The following is a 17,993-nucleotide window of genomic DNA, read 5'->3' on the forward strand; positions in this document are numbered from 1 at the left end:
CCTGTGCATTTACACAGTTACAGTACATACAGAACAATGAATAGGTTAAAGTAATGTGAATGCAAACTCATTTTATTTGCCATTACAAAAATAAATAAATAAATCTGTCTGCACTACAGGTTTGTGTAAATTGGTGACGTCTATTTTTCACAATGACACAAAAATAAGAAAATACACAGTCCTCAGAGTGTCCATACCTGACCAGAGTATGAATTGTGAGGACTGTATGTGTAACTCCAAGCCCTCAAAACGTATTTTAAACTCACAGTGTATAAATACACTGTCCTCAGAGTGTCAGTTATTCACAACTACGACATTGTGAGGACTGTGTATCTTGCGAGGGCTGCACAGTATTGACAAAACATGCGACATGGGTGTTTTATACAGTGATGGAGATTATTTTGACATTAAACATGGACCGAATATATATATCTTCATAATCTAATTAAAGAAATGCACGTACATGCGGAAAAATAATCATGCTCATTTTGATCTAGTTTTATCCAAATAAGGTTTTTTTTGTTAGTAATGCTCCTCGATACAATTCTCTTGTATGGCGATGCGCAATTAAGGTTGTCTCTGATTGGTCAAAATCAGACTCAAGTAGGGCCTGGCAATAAATCAAATTAATTGAATAAATTAAATTCAAATTGAATCGTTGAAAATTTGCTAAATCGTGAAATGTATTTTGTCTTCTGGATTATTAAAAACTGTTATAATGTTCTGTTACATCCAGATGTTATTGTGAGTTGAAATTTTGCACAAGTGGTGGCAGAATGCTGGATGGTTGGTTTAAAAGACTTTTTATTTAATTTTTTGGCCATATCGCTTAGCCTCAGACTAAAGTATACAAACAATCCAATATCCATTTGTTGCACGTCTTTGCAATGCACATATTGCATGAGCCATTCGTGCGCCAAGATATTTTCCACATATTGTGCAGCCCTAGTATCTCCACCCTCCACTAATGTCTTGCTTCTGAAAACTGATTTCAACAACATTCAAAAAGAAATCTAGTCACCTGGTCAACTTTGGCGCAGTCTGTGATAGCGGTGTCTTCATCAGGTTGTGCTTCAGTGGAAACCTGGGGTAGATGAATAGAAAAATACCAATACAATTAAATTCTTACTAAGACTAGACTGCTATACTGTAATTTCATGTAATCATGAATGTGCGACCAGTAATTCTAGTATGTCACATGTATGAAACAATATCCAAATGTCATGATAAGCAATCACGATATGATAATCAACATGGTATTGTGAGGTTAGCGATACTCACGATAACTGTAAAAGTAAAATAAAAAAATAAGTCACAATATTGTAAAAAAATGAAATAAAAACAAAAAAAATTATATTGAGAAAAGAATGTACTTTTGCTTTTGAGTTATAATTAATCTTTTATGTTTTGTCAAACCTTGCACGATAACCCCCCCACCCCCAAAAAAAACAAAATTAAGTGTGACAACACACCATATAAACATACCATAGTGTTTTTCCATTGTAGTGAAATTCAAACATGAAAACCTTCTGGGCATCATGATACACTCTCAGCCTGTTTTCACGTTCCTGTTTGCTTATAACTTCTCCTCGATATTCAGTAGGAAAGACTCCCTTCTGAAAGGAGCAGGAACTGAACACTCCTCGACCTTACAAAGAAAAAGGGATACAACAGAAATATTTCATTATAACAGTAATGAAAACTAGGCCCATACTAAAGAATCTTTTACCAATACTCACCTTTGAATGAATTAATATATTTTATGGTGAAGCCATCCTTGTCTTTACCTAAGGATGAAAAATATGCTACCTCTTCTTTGGGTTTAACTTTTGCCCTCTGTGGCCTCATGACTGACATATCTCACTGAAGATAATGATCTAAAGCTATAGAAAAAAATGAGTTTCAATCAGTTTGATAGGTAACTTGGTGCAGATGTTTTGAAGTTGACTTTCTGTGGACCATAATATCCTGTGCAGTGTGCAGTAAATGTGCCAACGAAAATAAAATAGTGGATAGCACAGCTCTGCTAAATATTTGCATAAATTAAATGTAATGAACACTAACAGACTTTACTGAAATATTTCTATTTAAAGAACAAATTTAAGTAAACACAAATGCAGCAATTTACCAATACTTCATTTATACTGTACTGGTAATACTAAACCATTGTATATTTTCACATCACAAACCAGCCTATCAAACCAGCCTGTTATTGCTTTCCTCTTAAAAATTTCAATTAGCATTTATCTTACTCAACAGACGGTTAGCTCTGCTATGCTAACTGAGCTAACCGTCGCTAACAAAAGCGTAGCAATTCTAAATAATTAGCTGCAACCATCATAATCAACAGATGGTTAGGTATGCTAACGTTAGCTTAGCTGCACTTACACTGGACTTGCATTATAAATCATTTTCAGCAATGTACACAAGCGACCAACATTAAAATAAACAAGTTTCTGGAGGAAAAATTCGAGCTTCAAACCTACCTCATTAGCACAGCTACACTGCCATCACGTCTCGTGAAGTAATTAGAGCCGGGGGCGGTTCTCTATCGGGGCTGCTAGATGACGTCACTTCCGTACTCCGGGCAATATAATAAATCACATTTAAATCAACAAATTGGTTCAGTGTTGGATTATGAACTTTGTTGATAAGAGTGGCTATTGTTCTATGATTTACAGTGTCAATTAAAAAAAAAAAATAGATCACATTTAAAATTAACCCGAAAGGCTCATATACTAAATTAATTACCACAGACGAAAACAAAGGATATTATTGCTAGAATTATAGATAATTTTGTAATCGTTTAATGTGATTTCAGTTTGCTTTTTTAAAAAGTTATTTTTTTTTTTTTCATTAACGAAAATGTTTTTTTGCTTTAGTAAATAAAATAACCTTGCTGCTGTCACACAGTTGCTGTCCGAGGATGTTTTGGTACTATACTTTAGTAATGGACGCATGTGTTTTTTGGCAAAATTGTGAGCGAGCCCAGTAACTTGGCTTAGAAGCAACCCTGCAAATGAATGGTCACATGATGCTTTACTGTTGGCATGAAGCAGGACTGATGGTAGCGCTCATCTTTTCTTCTCCAGACAAGCATTTTTCCGGATGCCCCAAACAGTTGGAAAGGGGGTTAATCAGAGAAAATAACTGTAACTCTTTTTTCCTTATTTTGGTCTGTGTTTATGGAATCCCTTTTTCACTGGTCACACCAGGCCATCCTCCAAAAGTCTTACTCCCTCACCATGAGTGTAGATGGACTCATACCTGCTTACTGCCATTCCTGAGCAAGCTCTACACTGGTGGTGATGTCCTTATCCCTGCAGCTGAATCAACTTTGGGAGATAGTCCTGGCTTTTGCTGGATTTTCTTGGGTGCCCTGAAGCCTTCTTCACTTAAAGTTTGTAAGGTCACTAAAGGAAATTACTTTAATTTTCATGGCAAATAGGGACTTTGCAATTCATCTAATCACTATAACATTCTGGAGTACATGTACATGCAAATTGCCATCATAAAAAAACAATAATAAGTCAGCACTGCAGATTCTTAGAAAATCAATGTCATTCTCAAAACATTTGGCCGCTGGTGTACAGAAAGATGTTATACTGTAAAGGCAGGGTGGGATGTTAAATGATGAATTAATGTACGGCACTGACAGTTTCTCTGTCTCTGCTGTTAACCATTGTACATTTTTAAATAAACAACCACTGAAATAATTAAATACTGAAATATATAATTAAATATCGTAGGGTATTTCATTATTTAATTATTTACTTAGGAAATGGTGGCTGCAAAAAAAAAAAAAAAAGGCTCTGTGTCTACAGACAAACATTCACAATACACAGCATTTTGAGAAAAAACTGAATTATGGAGACGTGCGTAATTGTGAGGACAGGTGATGGTCAGCCAATCAAATGCTGTGAAATATACACTGGTGTGAATTATTCATGAAGTGGTGCATTACAAGGACCTTCCTACAGGGGGCGCCATCAAATACACAAAAATACACAAATTCACGTAATTATGCTTTACAAGGACATTGGCTAAAACTTTGGATTTAAGCCTTCTACAGCCCTAGAAGCACTTCTGCATTGAAATAATTATGAGGACATGGGCTGTGTCCTCATAATTCAAAATGTCCTCGCAGCACGGCATGTATTCAGGTGAAATGTCCTCATAATACACAAAGGCAAGCACGCACACACACACACACACACACACACACACACACACACACACACACACACACACACACACACACACACACACACACACACACACCTGTTTATATGGTATAGGCTGACAAATTTCAGAAACAGGCCCGGTGGTGATTTAGGTTGACACACCTTTTAAAAGGGTTTAGAATGATGGGAGTAAGGCTAAATCACTTCAAAAAAATTGAGAAGAATTTAGCACCCTTCAGAGCTTAGAAAAGAGGTTAACAACCTGAGATATCAGACCTGACAAAATGGTGGTTTGGGACGACACTTGAATTGTGGTTTACAAGGACAAAACAGGATTAAGGTGACTTTAAAGGGACAAGGTAGTCACGCCCCCCACCACCCAAAATTAACATAAATACACCACCTGACACCACTATGCATTAGGTGAACAGAACCAAAAGAGAGCAATTGGATATAGATGGATGATGAATTCACCCCTGTAAGTGTTTCTTCATGACTAATACAAAAAATACGACAGTAATGAGCATCAACATTATTGAGACTTTAAAAAGACAATTACCTCACATTTGCAGCCACACAAATTAAGACGCAACTGCACAAAGAATGTAGGAAAGTGTCTATTTAATGACACAGGCTCCTTTAAACCTCAGAAATTAGCAACCCCACACTTACCAAGCTGTAATATCACAAACGTAAAAACATACAAACGCAATCTAAATTAAAGTAAACACAGACGTTTTATTAACAAGTATGACTGGTCTAGACACTGTACACTGTTTTCTACAAAGTCCTTTCTAATCAAGGTGTTCCGAGCCACTACGCACTACGTGTTGGTGTGCCATTTTTATCCTACTGAAAATTCAGAGCCTTGTAGTTTAATATTCCAATATAGAGTTTATAGTAGTAGTGATAGACAGTGCCGACACCATACTGATTATTTGTAGTCAAAGAGGCCAATAACCACATTTGGAGCTGATATTCATTTGTAGCAAAAGAAAAAAATGGGGTCAAAATTAATATTTTTTTAAATGTTGAAATGCTATTAAGCATGTTTATAACTTTCAAATTTGTTAAAGGCTTTTAGTTTAATTTTAAACATTAAGTTTTAAAACAAATTGGTCTATTTGCTAACAAAAAGTGCTGGGTGCTGCCAGGGTCATTAGCTTGTGTTAAGGTCAATTGAAAATTAGGCAAGTAAATGGGGTACAGTATATTCCACGGGGGAAGCGGGACTTGCAACTTCCGTAAGTCACACACCTACGCTGATACCAGTTATTGTAGCGCCATATAGGCCGTGCCCCATACTCGCACTTCCACCCTTATGTTGCAACAGTAACCAGAAACAGCGTGTGTGTGACCTACAGAAGTCGTAAGTCCCACCTCCTTTGTGGCATATACTTCAGATCTCCCTTAAGATTTTTGTTTTAATTTCTAAGAGAAAAAGTGCAGGGAGTTCTTAGTGTCTGAAGCATTAAGTGAAAATATAATTAAATACATAAATAAAAAGTTCCCTGAATTTAGTTTTAAATGAAACTCTCATGCTGGTATCTCACTGAGTGATGAATGCTTGGGTAAATAGCAAATTTGTTTTTTTTTTGTCACGGTTCATAAAAGGTTTCAGAAGATGCTTGCAAAAAGTGAAAAACTGTCTGAACATGTTAAAAAAAAACTTTGCGACAGGAAAAACTGACAAGTGAAAACTGAACATTTCTGCAACTTTTTATGAATCCCGACAAAAACTCCAAATTCTCTATGTTCGCAAGCATTCGTTGCTTAGTGAGATACCAGCAAATGGGTTTACCGTCTCTTCTGGGCCTGCCTTTTGGCTGTGGTTATTCGGTTTCTCACAAAGTCTCTAATATTCTGTACAGTCCGGTGTGACAGCACAGGGTCTTCTGCCCGCTTACACTGGCTGTATTCAACTTTGGAGGCAAGTTTTCCTTTTTTTATGTGGCTTCCAAAATGTCGCATCACTGCAGCGACCTCGGCTTTGCTCCACATTTTCTTTGGCTGTCTCTTTGCCTCACTTTCTTGATCAGCATCGTCTTTTCCTTAGAGGACTGTAAGTAAACAAAACAAATAATACATATATATATATTTACAGATACTTGAACAATCAGAAGGTAAGTCTAACTAATGTCACAGATTATTTGTCAATTACAGTGGCTGCAACACAAAAACAGGAAGTAGATAGTACTCTCCACAGCCATTATTTATGGACTAATGCAGGCTATTGTGTGGCTGCAGGATGGCAAAAGAAAAGACCATTATTGACTGCATCTAGTCTTAAGCAGTTACGTGACTTTATTTTATGTTTTTTTTAGCTCATTTCATTGCTCAGGAGGCCTTACATCATTGCATATTTTCATAACATAATCCAAAGACCCTAAAGCTTGTCTTACCGCCAGTTGAAGGGACTGTGTCTCCTACTGTAGACGTCACATGTGACAGCTTATCTGGTAAAAACAAAAACGACGTGTGAAAATTGTCTCATCAACAAATACTGATACCGGGCGGCCTTTGTTGCCCCGTCTGCTGAGAGAAAATTTGTAAAGTAGACAGAGAACCTACCTTGGCCACCAGAGTTCTGTTCCTGCTCAAGGATCGTAGAGTCTGAGGCTGGATCCAGGTCTTTGCCATCTTCACAAAGTGGTCCTCCGATCTCTGTGCCGCTGCCCTCTGAGTCACTGCCATCATTATTTTCATTCTCACTGAATGATAAGTTACCTAGAAAAAGATAGTCATAATAAAAGATCAGTGAGGCATCAGACCCCAAGGCATCAAGTTTTAGAATTGGCCAGAAGTACAGCTGTAACAGATGCAAGATGGAAAGGATGCCACATCTAGTAGTAGGGGTGAGAACGATAATTGTTTTTTTTTTCATGCATCAATCGTCGTATTAAAAAGATTCTGCTTCGATTCAGAGTTACCGATACTAAAAATAGATTTTTAAAGTTTACATAAAAATAAAAAGCCACTGTTGTCTTCTGCATATTGCACTAGGAGAAGTTAAACATTTGTTACAGCAAACGCTGCCATTGGCACTTTTTGAAATGTGTGTTGACACACTATTGTAAACCAGGTTGCCTTGCCACTTTAATAAAAGTCAGTATGAAATATAAATCTTTGCTCTTCCTTGAGTTCTGCAATTGTTTTAAAAATACAAATGTACTAATGATGCATCGGAAGTGAATCAAATCTTGAGGTACCCATATTTTCCCACCCCTACTAAACAGGATCATCTGACATTCTGAACACTCACCTTCAATTTCAATTTCAGCATAGTTTTTCGGTGTTGCTTCCTCCATCAAGTTACTAACAGCACTGTCAGCAGTCTTCTGAAGGTACTGGTGAAGTACCTGGATATCCTCTGTAAAGGGCAGTGTTGTTGGCTTATTATACTTGGCACTGCTCAGTGTGCTCAGAGCTTTGTTGGAAATCAACTCACACCACTTGGAGGTATATAGTTTCCTAAATGTTTCAGTTGCCTTCACCAGTGCTGCATCTTCTGCCATTAGTGCACGACAATGAATGATGTCGCAGATTTTGTTTAGTGTGTGCCCCAATTTCAAAGCCAGGCTTGGTGTATGGTAGGAGAGGCTTTCTTCGTCAAATCCAGCAACTTGCTTCACTGCTTGAACAACTGTTTGAGAGTTTGAGGGCTTTATGGCTTCCTCCAGGCTGTGTACAGAGTAGTTTGCTCGCAGACATACCAGCAGTCGTCCCACTTCTCGGAGCTTTTGTCGAATATGTTTGTACTTTGTGGGATCTTGACCATGTTTATTGTACAGGGACTGGGCCAAATGAACAATAGATAGGTCATTTCGTACAGCAAGGCCAATGTCATCCGTCTTCATTGTGCTAAGAAGCTTCCACATTCCACTCGAGAAGTGTTGACTGAATACGGTATCTTGGGCTGTAGCAAAACACAGAACTCTGGCTCTTCCAGCTTGTTTATCCAGATTGCGATTTTCTGGCCTTAACGAACATCTTCGGACATGTCTCCACAGTTCTTTGCGTATGTATAAGCCCTGGCAGTGCATACAATGCACAAAGTTTCCAGCCACTGCAGTAGATTTTAGCACCCTTTTTACTTTTAATTGTCCATTTTCACCTTGGAGTATGGCAATGTTATGATGAAAGTTTCCTCTGTTTCGCATTTTTTCAAACAAAGTCTTGCGCTCCTGAGAGTGACCAGGGAGGTAAAATGCATATGAAACTTCTGGGTGAGACATGTGTACTTTCAGGTGGCGAGTCAGTCTGCTTTGTGGCTTACCACAAACAAAACAGTAATTTCTATTGGTCAAATTGAGATGTTCTAGAGATTTTTTATCTTTGTTCTTCACATGCTTATTTGATGAGTCTTTGCTAGAAATTTCTGAATCTGACGTTTTGCCAGCAATGACATCTGTGAACAAACATTTTGATGTGCCAGCGTCATTTGGAAAATGTGTGTCCAAACTGTTAGAGTGGTTAGTGGGTAAGGCTGGTATTCCTTCCTTCTGTCGTACTTTAGACTGATGAGGCACCAAAGTCATGCTTGAATCTGAATCATCATCTGAATCAGGGACATATTTGCTTCCAGAGTTCTGCTCCTCATCCGAGTCTAATATTTCATCCTCTGCTTTCTTCCTTCTGTAGCAGGACAGATGCCAGACTCTTGAACATGCTGTGAACAGTTAGAAAATGTTGGGTCAAACAAACAGTGCCAGTTACAGTTTCAACATAACTTCTTTAAACAATTTTCTTCTCTGTACCAATCAGTGCTGTATTTTATATTGTGTAAGAAGAGTTGCCAGTAATTAAATTGTTACATCATGTCCACAATGCAGACAACTGTTCGGTGGCCAATGGCATCATTTGTTTGGTTTCTGGCTGTATCGTCTAAATTTGGACTCAAAGCAATGCTATCAATATATGGTTTACCTTTGCATCTGTATCCAGTCCATGTAAAAGAAGATATAGGTCCCAAGCATAGAACACACTTGTCAAAGGGTGACAGTGTTGAGACCTCAAGAAGGTGTTTCCAACAGTCCTGGGGGGGGTATTTATTTAAAAAGTGTTAGCAAAATATTTAATAAGCATATGGGATTGCTAGCAAAAAAAAAACTTAGATGAACAAATATGTACAAACTCTGACTTCAATTATCAAGCATCCAATGAAGTTTCTCAGAGCACAAAAATATTGCTGATGACTTGACATGCACAGGAAACAATTGTTGACCGTTAACTGTAATTGTACTTTTAATTACACTCATTAGAGAAGAAGTAATTTACCTTTTGAGAACTGGTCTGAGGCTCAAGTGCTGGACTAAGGTCACCCTGGCACAAGGTCAATGTGGAGTCACTTGTCTCCATCATGCACTGAAAAAAAAATACAGAGAAAATACACACAGGTGTAATCAGACTGTTTAATTACTACAAATTCACTGAAGTTGCAGAAATATGCATGACTTTGACAGTTTTTAATTGCCAGATGGCGTTGAAATTTATTTAACAACCATATATACCTGTTCAATATCTTCAACCTCTAAGGGTTGGGCTGACCTCTCTGTGTCGGTATGCTGTAAAAGAGACAGGAAGGAAACATTAAACATAGACATACCTTCATAAAGACAACGCTTTACATCACATTGCTGATTCAGAGTGATGCAGGATCAAGAAACATTGAGTTTATGTTAGGTAATTTCAAAAACAACAGCCTACCAAGTATATTGATATATTGTATGTATAGTGATTCAACTCCACAGAAAGGTGACATTGGGTGACTGTAAGACTTAAAGATACAATGAGGTTAAATGTCCCTCTAAACCATGAGATTATGTGAATACACACACACACACACACACACACACAAGTAGGTGAGTGCGACAACTTCTACAGCAAATGCTTTCTCGGCGAAAGTCAGTGTATGCCAGTGTCAGTCTATGCCATACTTGGACACAACACACACACACACATTCAAACCTATGGATGAGGTTGTGACTTAAAACTTGAAAATACTATCACGAAATGTGTCAGTCCAATACACAATAAATCTAGGTGATAACACACACACACACACTCGGTCTATTCAAAATATTATCAAGCCTTCAAAAAGTTTCTCTGTACACCAAAATATTACTGGTAACTTGATAGAGCACTGCAAACAATTACTGTAGTTGGATGCTAAATGACACTCATTAGTGATAAAGTAATTTACCTTTTGAGAATTGTTGAGTGGCTCACGACGTACTGGACTCAGGTCACTCTGGCTCAAACTCATTGAGGAGTGCCTTGTCTCCATCATGCACTGAAAGAGAAAAATAGAAAGACAATACACACAGGTGCCATCAGACTGTTTGATTACAAATGTGTTTCAAGTTGCAGAAATATGCATGAGCGGTAAACTTTGTCAGTTTTTAATTGCCAGATGGCATTGATATCCATTTAACAACCACATGTACCTGTTCAATATCTTCAACCTCTGAGGGTTGGGTTGACCTCTCTGCATCAGAATGCTGCAAAAGAGACAGGAAGGAAACATTAAACATAGACATACCTTCATTGAGACAACGCTTTACATTACGTTGCTGATTCAGAGTGATGCAGGATCAAGAAACACAGAGTTTATGTTAGGTCATTTAAACAACAGCCTACCAAGTATATTTATATACTGTATGTATAGTGATTCAACTCCACAGAAAGGTGACATTGGGTGACTGTAAGACTTAAAGATACAATGAGGTTAAATGTCCCTCTAAACCATGAGATTATGTGAACACACACACACACAAGTAGGTGAGTGCGACAACTTCTACAGCAAATGCTTTCTCGGCGAAAGTCAGTGTATGCCAGTGTCAGTCTATGCCATACTTGGACACAACACACACACACACATTCAAACCTATGGATGAGGTTGTGACTTAAAACTTGAAAATACTATCATGAAATGTGTCAGTCCAATACACAATAAATCTAGGTGATAACACACACACACACACTCGGTCTATTCAAAATATTATCAAGCCTTCAATAAGTTTCTCTGTACACCAAAATATTACTGGTAACTTGATAGAGCACTGCAAACAATTACTGTAGTTGGATGCTAAATGACACTCATTAGTGATAAAGTAATTTACCTTTTGAGAATTGTTGAGTGGCTCACTACGTACTGGACTCAGGTCACTCTGGCTCAAACTCATTGAGGAGTGCCTTGTCTCCATCATGCACTGAAAGAGAAAAATAGAAAGACAATACACACAGGTGCCATCAGACTGTTTGATTACAAATGTGTTTCAAGTTGCAGAAATATGCATGAGCGGTAAACTTTGTCAGTTTTTAATTGCCAGATGGCATTGATATCCATTTAACAACCACATGTACCTGTTCAATATCTTCAACCTCTGAGGGTTGGGTTGACCTCTCTGCATCAGAATGCTGCAAAAGAGACAGGAAGGAAACATTAAACATAGACATACCTTCATTGAGACAACGCTTTACATTACGTTGCTGATTCAGAGTGATGCAGGATCAAGAAACACAGAGTTTATGTTAGGTCATTTAAACAACAGCCTACCAAGTATATTTATATACTGTATGTATAGTGATTCAACTCCACAGAAAGGTGATATTGGGTGACTGTAAGACTTAAAGATACAATGAGGTTAAATGTCCCTCTAAACCATGAGATTATGTGAACAAACACACACACAAGTAGGTGAGTGCGACAACTTCTACAGGAAATGCTTTCTCGGCGAAAGTCAGTGTATGCCAGTGTCAGTCTATGCCATACTTGGACACAACACACACACACACATTCAAACCTATGGATGAGGTTGTGACTTAAAACTTGAAAATACTATCACGAAATGTGTCAGTCCAATACACAATAAATCTGGGTGATAACACACGCACACATACACTCGGTCTATTCAAAATATTATCAAGCCTTCAATAAGTTTCTCTGTACACCAAAATATTACTGGTAACTTGATAGAGCACTGCAAACAATTACTGTAGTTGGATGCTAAATGACACTCATTAGTGATAAAGTAATTTACCTTTTGAGAACTATTGTGCGGTGGACTCAGGTCATTCTGGCTCAAACTCATTGAGGAGTGCCTTGTCTCCATCATGCACTGAAAGAGAAAAATACAGAGACAATACACACAGAAATGATGTTTGATTACAAGTTCACTGAAAGTGCAGAAATATGCATACAGTTTTTAACTGCCAGATGGCGTTGAAATCTATTGAACAACTACATGTACCTGTTCAATGTGTTCAACTCTGGAGGTTTGGGCAGACTTCTCTGCGTCAGAATGCTGCAAAAGAGACAGGAAGGAAACATTTAACACAGACATGCGTGAGTGGTAAACTTTGTCTGTTTTTTAAGAGTTAAAGATGGCGTTAAAATCCATTCACGTTGTGTACTTTTAATAGGGTTGTCAAAAGTATCAATACTTTTCAAACACGTCGTATCCGGATACGATATCACTTTGTAATGGTATCAATACTATCGATACATGGTAGCGTTCCTGCAGCGTCAGCCGTGCACACTCCACTAGCATCGCTGCCTCGGAAGACAGGCTCCCGCACCCAGGAGAGCCCACACTGCAACCTTGCTTGTTCAGCTATGTTTTACAGCTGCTTAATATGTCCAGTGTGGTGGCAGGAGGGCTAAACGTGCCAGTTTTGGTGGACAAGAAAAAGCCAGATGCCTTGTTGTTTTGTTATTAGCCGTTAGCTGGCTACCGCGGTTAGACTTATGCTCAGTAAGTGACTGTTGTTTTATTATTAGCCATTAGCCGCGGCCTCATGGTTAGCTTAGTGTGCTCGTGCATTGCTGCTTCAAGTTGTGCCTCATTTTTAGTAAATTCAGGGCTCATTTGCAAGCCAAGAAGGGCACAGGAGCACATTGACATGCTTGTCTTTAAAAAACAAAACAAAAAAAAACTTCCAACCGCAAAGAAAATTAAGACCAGTGATACGACAGGCTCAGACAGTCATTCGTAGAATAAAGTGGCATTTTTTAATATGGCGTATTCTTTCATTTGTTTAAATTATTTATTTGCATGTGAAAAAGTGATTGTCTTATTTATTTTTGTTATTTTAGGATTAGTATATCTTTTGGTATGGTATTGAATGGTATTAAGCATCAAGTATTTTCCTGGGTATCGATATTGAGTTTGAAATTTTAGTATTGTGACAACCCTAACCTGTACATAGCGTATGGACTGTAAAAGAGCACTAAAATAGTGTACATGATTTACCTCTTGGAAAGATTTCAGAGCATCTGTGGGCGCTGTAGATGTAGTTTCCTCCACGGTGAGCTTGGATGTGGATGTGTTTTGTTGGCCAGATTCCTGAGGTTTAAATTGACAAACATCATGAGTTTAATTCAGTCAATACTGATTTTCAGATCACTAACCACTCATCACATTCTGATATGATTACCTTGCTTCTCCATGGCCAGTCAGAGTCACCATAATTATATGTAATCTCCTCTCCTGGGTCAATGTCCCGTGTCGCAAATAAACACAGATGGGGCTTTCCTTGCACATTTAAATACTTCATTGTGGCATTTGGGTTGATGTGGTCATCATTGACCAGTCTTCCTAGTGACCCATCCTCTGTTGCTGCATCAACACTTCAAATAGAAAACCAATTATTAATATTATATAGTTAGAACTTGGTAGTGTTGATTTTCTTGATTTAAGATCCCATTCGGGTTTTGACTCAAAGCTAATGAGTCTAAACAAATTATGGACTTTTAATATGGACTAATTAAATGGAGCATGGACTTAATACGCACCAGCAAGTTCTTCCGTCAAAGTGAAACTCGAACATGAATGCTTTCATTTTGTCATGGTACAATCTCTGTCTCCTCTCACATTCTTGTTTGCTTAGAAGTGCACCACGATATTCTAGCAGGAAGTTTCCTTTTTCAAAAGAAGCACAAGCAAAGACCCCTCTCCCTAGTAATGACAAAAATAATAATGAAGTCAGGTGGAAGATTCACTTTTTAGTTAACTGTTATTGTTAGATGTATCTTACCTTTGAATTCACTGATGTATTTCACATCAAGTCCATGTTTGTCTCTTCCGGTATCGATATAAAGCATTGCTTCTTTTTTTGGATTCAAACACCTTTGCCTTGGGATGTTTTTCTTTTTTAAATCAAGAGCCTCTGTACCCAAAGAAAAAGTAAATATTCTAAAAATTAAATGATTGTTATAAACAATAATATAAACATCTCATATTTTAAAATCAAAATAATCCTCACAAATCAAACTACAACGATCCAAAGTCTAATGCTTTTCAATGAGAGATGACGTCACCTCGGAATTGTCAATACGTGAAAATGCTCAAGCTCGCTCATTAATTAAGTAACAGATGGCTAAAGATAAATACAAACGTTAGAGAAAAGGCAGTGGACATTTTCCTGCTAGCGCTTTTTTGCCGGCGCAGAATTCGTAGGCCTACTTGTAGTTCTTGCGCGACTCACGGCAAGATAGCTGTTAAAGGCGAGACCGGCAACTCTTCTGCTGGCGCTATTTTGCCGGCGCAGAATTAGTACTTGTAGTTCTCTCGCGTTTCACAGCAAAATATAGTACTGAGAGGCTACCGGCAACTCTCCTGCTAGCGCTATTTTGCCGACACAGAATTCAAACTTGTATAGTTCTCGCGCGGTTCACGGCAAAATAACGCTACGTGAACTTTTAAAACACGGCAAAATATCCGCTTCGTAGACGAAATGAATCCATCCATCCTTAGTCCCAACCGCCTGTCCTAATATGAGATAATTATTATGGTGGAGCAACCGTCACGTACGTGTTTAAATTAGATATCTGAATAACCAGCAACAACCGAACGAGGCATCTACGTAAACGAATTAAAAAGTTTTCATTTTCTATCATGAAACCTTTCTAAAACAGCGTAAAAAGTTGCACTGCCTTGATGAAATTACCTCACCGCAACAAAAATAACCGTGTTCTCATTAAATTGGGTTTATTTATAATGAATATATGCTTGTTACTTACTGTGCAGTTCTGCGTTGTGTTTGTCTGCATCCCACGTTGACGCGTGACGCTTTCGCGGGTGATCCGGTGTACCTCACGCCCACATTACACGTCATGCCACCGCCCCCTTTGTGTGTACTTTTGTGTGTGCGTGTGAAAGTGCAATAACAAAAAACGGCCAGGATTACACTGACAGATCAAAAAATCATATTTATAAGATATTTAGAAATTAATTCATGCATAATTATTGTCCTAGCTGAGTAGTAGGCCCATATTTTTCTCTTTTTACAGAAAAAAACGTTTTTATAGACCCTAAAAAATTAAAAAACAAGTCTTGAATTAGGCCGACACTGCCTGTGTCGCTCTAAACACAAGTGTCAACTTTTCCCAGGTCAAATGTCAGGTCATTTGTCGGTCTAAACCACATTAACCAACGCACACACACACATACAAAAAAATATATATATATATATTAAAAAAAAGGGAGAACAATGATGATGACATGTCAAATGATCAATACTGAGCTCTCCCCCAAAAAAAAAAAAAAATGGGGATTACTTCGCGGGATTACAATTTCTACGATGAGAGAGAGTGTGAAAGAGGGTGAGAGAGTGAGAGAGACAGACAGAGAGAAAGGCAGAGTGAGAGACAGAGAGAGAGACAGAGTAAGAGAGAGGGACAGAGCGAGAGAGAGCGCATGCACGCCCGCGCGTGTGGGACCTTTGCTACATGTCGGGGAGGTGGGAACAAACGAACTGACTAGTCGTGTCCTCCACATGAGGGCAGTTTGAAAAAGCTTCACAGACGGGAAGAGGAAATGGCGAACGGTATTCACTGGAACGTACTCGGAGCAAAAGTTTGAGCTGAGAGTCCAGCTGCAGCTGTAGCTTCTTGCTAGCTAGTCCGCTAGCCTACAACCATAATGTGAGTTACACCTTCCAAACAAATCTTCCTCCAACCAATTCAATTTAAACATCGTGCACAACATATACACGGCTAAACTTGTGACTGGGATGAAAGTTTATTTTGCATCATCATTGGATCTATCTATCTATCTATCTATCTATCTATCTATCTATCTATCTATCTATCTATCTATCTATCTATCTATCTATCTATCTATCTATCTATCTATCCATCCATCCATCTATCAAACTGTTACGTGTGGTTGCTTTCAGTGACAGTTCGAAAACAGCATATGGCCTTCAATCAATCAATCAATCAATCAATCAATCAATCAATCAATCAATCAATCAATCAATCAATCAATCAATCAACCAACCAACCAATCAATCAATCAATCAACCAACCAATCAATCAATCAATCAATAGCCTACATGCTTTTTAATTACACAAGGATTTTTGCTATTTGCAGGCTGCCCGGGCCTCTATCACCCGCAAATAGCAGGGGCACATTGTATAAAATATATATTGTGGTGATATTTATTTTCATTTTGTCTTCATGAGCATACTCAATATTGGATTAATCCAAAAGTAATCCAGTTACATTACTTTAATATTATGGTACTTGGATTACGTTACTAACTACATTTTTTAGCAGGTAACTTGTAACTGTAACATCCATCCATCCATTTTCTTAACCGCTTGTCCTCACAAGGGTCGCTGGACCCTATCCTAGCTGGCTTCGGGCAGTAGGCGGGGTACACCCTGAACTGGTTGCCAGCCAATCGCAGGTAACTGTAACAGATTACATTTTAAAAGTAACCCTCCAAACCCTGCTCATTTAGAGTGCCTCGTTATGAGGGTTTGTGCATACAGGACATAATGCACAGCACAGGTGTCAAAGTCTGGTCTTCGAGTCGAGGGACGTGTGTCATGCATGTTTTTCAACAATCAGGATTATCAGGCTACTGCAGAGCTTGCTGATGAGCTGATCATCTAAAGGACTTGGGGACTGGCTCTACAGGTAGAGGAGACCGGGTTAGTTGTAGCACTTTTTGTACTTTTTATTTCTTGGAATCAATACATCATATATAAACAAATTGTATACCAGATGAAAGACCAATTTTTTTGTATTCATTTCATTTTCATACTTTGTGTCAGTGCAGAGCTTTAAGCCATCAAATAGAACGAGTGAACATGTAATATGTTGCCCCACTAATGGATAAGTTGTCACACTAAATGTCCAACTTCTTCCCTTCCTAGTGTGTGTGAGCAATCTGTGCCCTCAGCCTATTGTGTTCCCCAGGTGTGTCTCATTAGTGTTGGTGTATTTAGGCCCCGTCCACACGAAAGCCAGTTTCAATGTATCCTCACAAGTTTCTTACCGGTTAGGCAGTTCGTTCACACGATGGCGCGGTTTCAGAGCTTGAAACCGATCACTTTTGAAACCGGGCTCCAGAGTGGAAAGATTTCAAAATGCACCCTGTACGCTTCAATCTGGACACCATATGCAGGATACCCCTCCAGCGACGACGTAATGGTCGCAGCTCGATGTCGACACATTGTCGCAGTTTGATGATGCATGCTCCAATCCTCGCGTGACTGCGAGCGAACCGTCATTCTGTCAACAACAATGGCGGATAGCAGTGTCGTAGTCGTTTTGAGCAGCCTCCTTAGCTTGCTGATGCAGCAAAATATTTTGCTTCTTTATTCCCACGTTCAACAAGCGGTGTTGTACTTGAATCACCCCCCATTGTCACTTCTCGTCACGTGTCTTTTTCATGTTGGTTTGATACATGCAAAGCCATGTTTGTTCTATAGATTGCAATAAAGTTAGGGAAAAGTGTTTGTCTTCTTTGCTGATTCTTCTTCTACGCTTTCCGTTAACTCCCTGTGGCTGCGCT

At 38.6% G+C, this 17,993-nt stretch overlaps 2 protein-coding genes across 2 annotated transcripts; both read right to left on the bottom strand.

The window, feature by feature from the left end:
* Positions 1 to 3,024: 3,024 nt before the first annotated feature.
* LOC144050262 (uncharacterized) lies at positions 3,025 to 7,699 on the bottom strand. The gene is made up of 4 exons (XM_077563383.1): positions 7,447 to 7,699; positions 6,756 to 6,911; positions 6,587 to 6,640; positions 3,025 to 6,244 (listed from the first exon to the last, which is right to left on the bottom strand). The coding sequence occupies exons 1-4, from the start codon at positions 7,697 to 7,699 to the stop codon at positions 6,237 to 6,239; spliced, it is 471 nt and encodes a 156-aa protein (XP_077419509.1). The 3' UTR covers positions 3,025 to 6,236.
* Positions 7,700 to 8,987: 1,288 nt separating this feature from the next.
* Positions 8,988 to 15,218, bottom strand: LOC144050326 (uncharacterized). The gene is made up of 13 exons (XM_077563462.1): positions 14,223 to 15,218; positions 13,981 to 14,143; positions 13,623 to 13,815; positions 13,439 to 13,531; positions 12,437 to 12,490; positions 12,227 to 12,304; positions 11,550 to 11,603; positions 11,306 to 11,395; positions 10,631 to 10,684; positions 10,387 to 10,476; positions 9,695 to 9,748; positions 9,462 to 9,548; positions 8,988 to 9,219 (listed from the first exon to the last, which is right to left on the bottom strand). Exons 1-13 carry the CDS (start codon positions 14,287 to 14,289, stop codon positions 8,995 to 8,997), a joined length of 1,302 nt encoding a protein of 433 aa, XP_077419588.1. The 5' UTR covers positions 14,290 to 15,218; the 3' UTR covers positions 8,988 to 8,994.
* Positions 15,219 to 17,993: the final 2,775 nt, after the last annotated feature.

Source organism: Vanacampus margaritifer, chromosome 4, assembly GCF_051991255.1.
Source record: "Vanacampus margaritifer isolate UIUO_Vmar chromosome 4, RoL_Vmar_1.0, whole genome shotgun sequence".
Classification (NCBI taxonomy): Eukaryota; Metazoa; Chordata; class Actinopteri; order Syngnathiformes; family Syngnathidae; genus Vanacampus; species Vanacampus margaritifer.